This window comes from Sinocyclocheilus rhinocerous, unplaced genomic scaffold (assembly GCF_001515625.1).
Source record: "Sinocyclocheilus rhinocerous isolate Xijiao unplaced genomic scaffold, SAMN03320098_v1.1 C36111480, whole genome shotgun sequence".
Classification (NCBI taxonomy): Eukaryota; Metazoa; Chordata; class Actinopteri; order Cypriniformes; family Cyprinidae; genus Sinocyclocheilus; species Sinocyclocheilus rhinocerous.
Window position 1 is genome coordinate 1 of NW_015773355.1, and position 830 is coordinate 830.

Here is an 830-nt window from a genome sequence, read left to right on the forward strand (position 1 = left end):
CTTCATAGTGTTGACCAGGTCAGCAGCATATGTTAAGTTAGGGTCAGGATGGTGTCCCCCAAAGTCCTCAGAGGGGACACAGTTAACAGCAGCGTTAGCAGGTGAACCAAGTTCTTCACATACAATCTTCTTTACATAAGGACCCACCACTAGTGTGAAGAACACAGAAAGAGGTAGTCTTCAGTTGGTTCATATATATACCGTTTATGTAACGATGTAGTTTCAGAGGACTTATGTATGTTTTTGATGTTTTTGGGGGAATAACATCCATACCTCCATGCATTGCATCGAGCCGTACATTGATATGGTTGGGTCCTGAGAGCAATTCTTTCAGAGCAGCAAAATCAAAGATATCTCTTAGCATCTCTGCATAGGATTCCACTGAGTCCACAATTTCAACTGCAAAAGATACAAGACTGTAAACCATACTGTAGACACATTAATCAAATATGAACTGAAAAATGATTTTATATAACTGGCAAATAGTAAAACTCCAAAATGGTACCAGTAAAGGGCTTGAACGTGTCAACCTCAAAGGTCTGCTTGCCAATGGTTGAGAAGTCCACCTTGAGCTCAGGGCAGATGTGATATTCCTGGAGGCTCTTGCTGATCTGAAAGATTTTGTCTGTGATGCCCTCTGGTGCAGGACCTGGGAAAGACAAATCAGACAAACTGAATTCCAGTTCAATACAGTCTTTAATACTTCATCACTAATTACCAATTCATGCATGCATCTCTAACCTCCACTAGATATGTTGAACTTTATGCCAAAGTCTCCATTTGGGCCGCCAGGATTGTGACTGGCTGTCAGGATGATCCCCCCGATGGCT

The 830-nt window shown here is 42.0% G+C and overlaps 1 protein-coding gene across 1 annotated transcript; it reads right to left on the reverse strand.

Annotated features, from left to right (window-relative positions):
- Positions 1 to 6: 6 nt before the first annotated feature.
- Positions 7 to 820, reverse strand: LOC107735520 (phosphoglucomutase-1-like; the record flags this gene model as incomplete). The annotated part of the gene is made up of 4 exons (XM_016547175.1): positions 7 to 149; positions 274 to 399; positions 506 to 649; positions 742 to 820. Coding segments are annotated over 4 exons (492 nt in total), but the record flags the coding sequence as incomplete, so codon positions are not given.
- Positions 821 to 830: the final 10 nt, after the last annotated feature.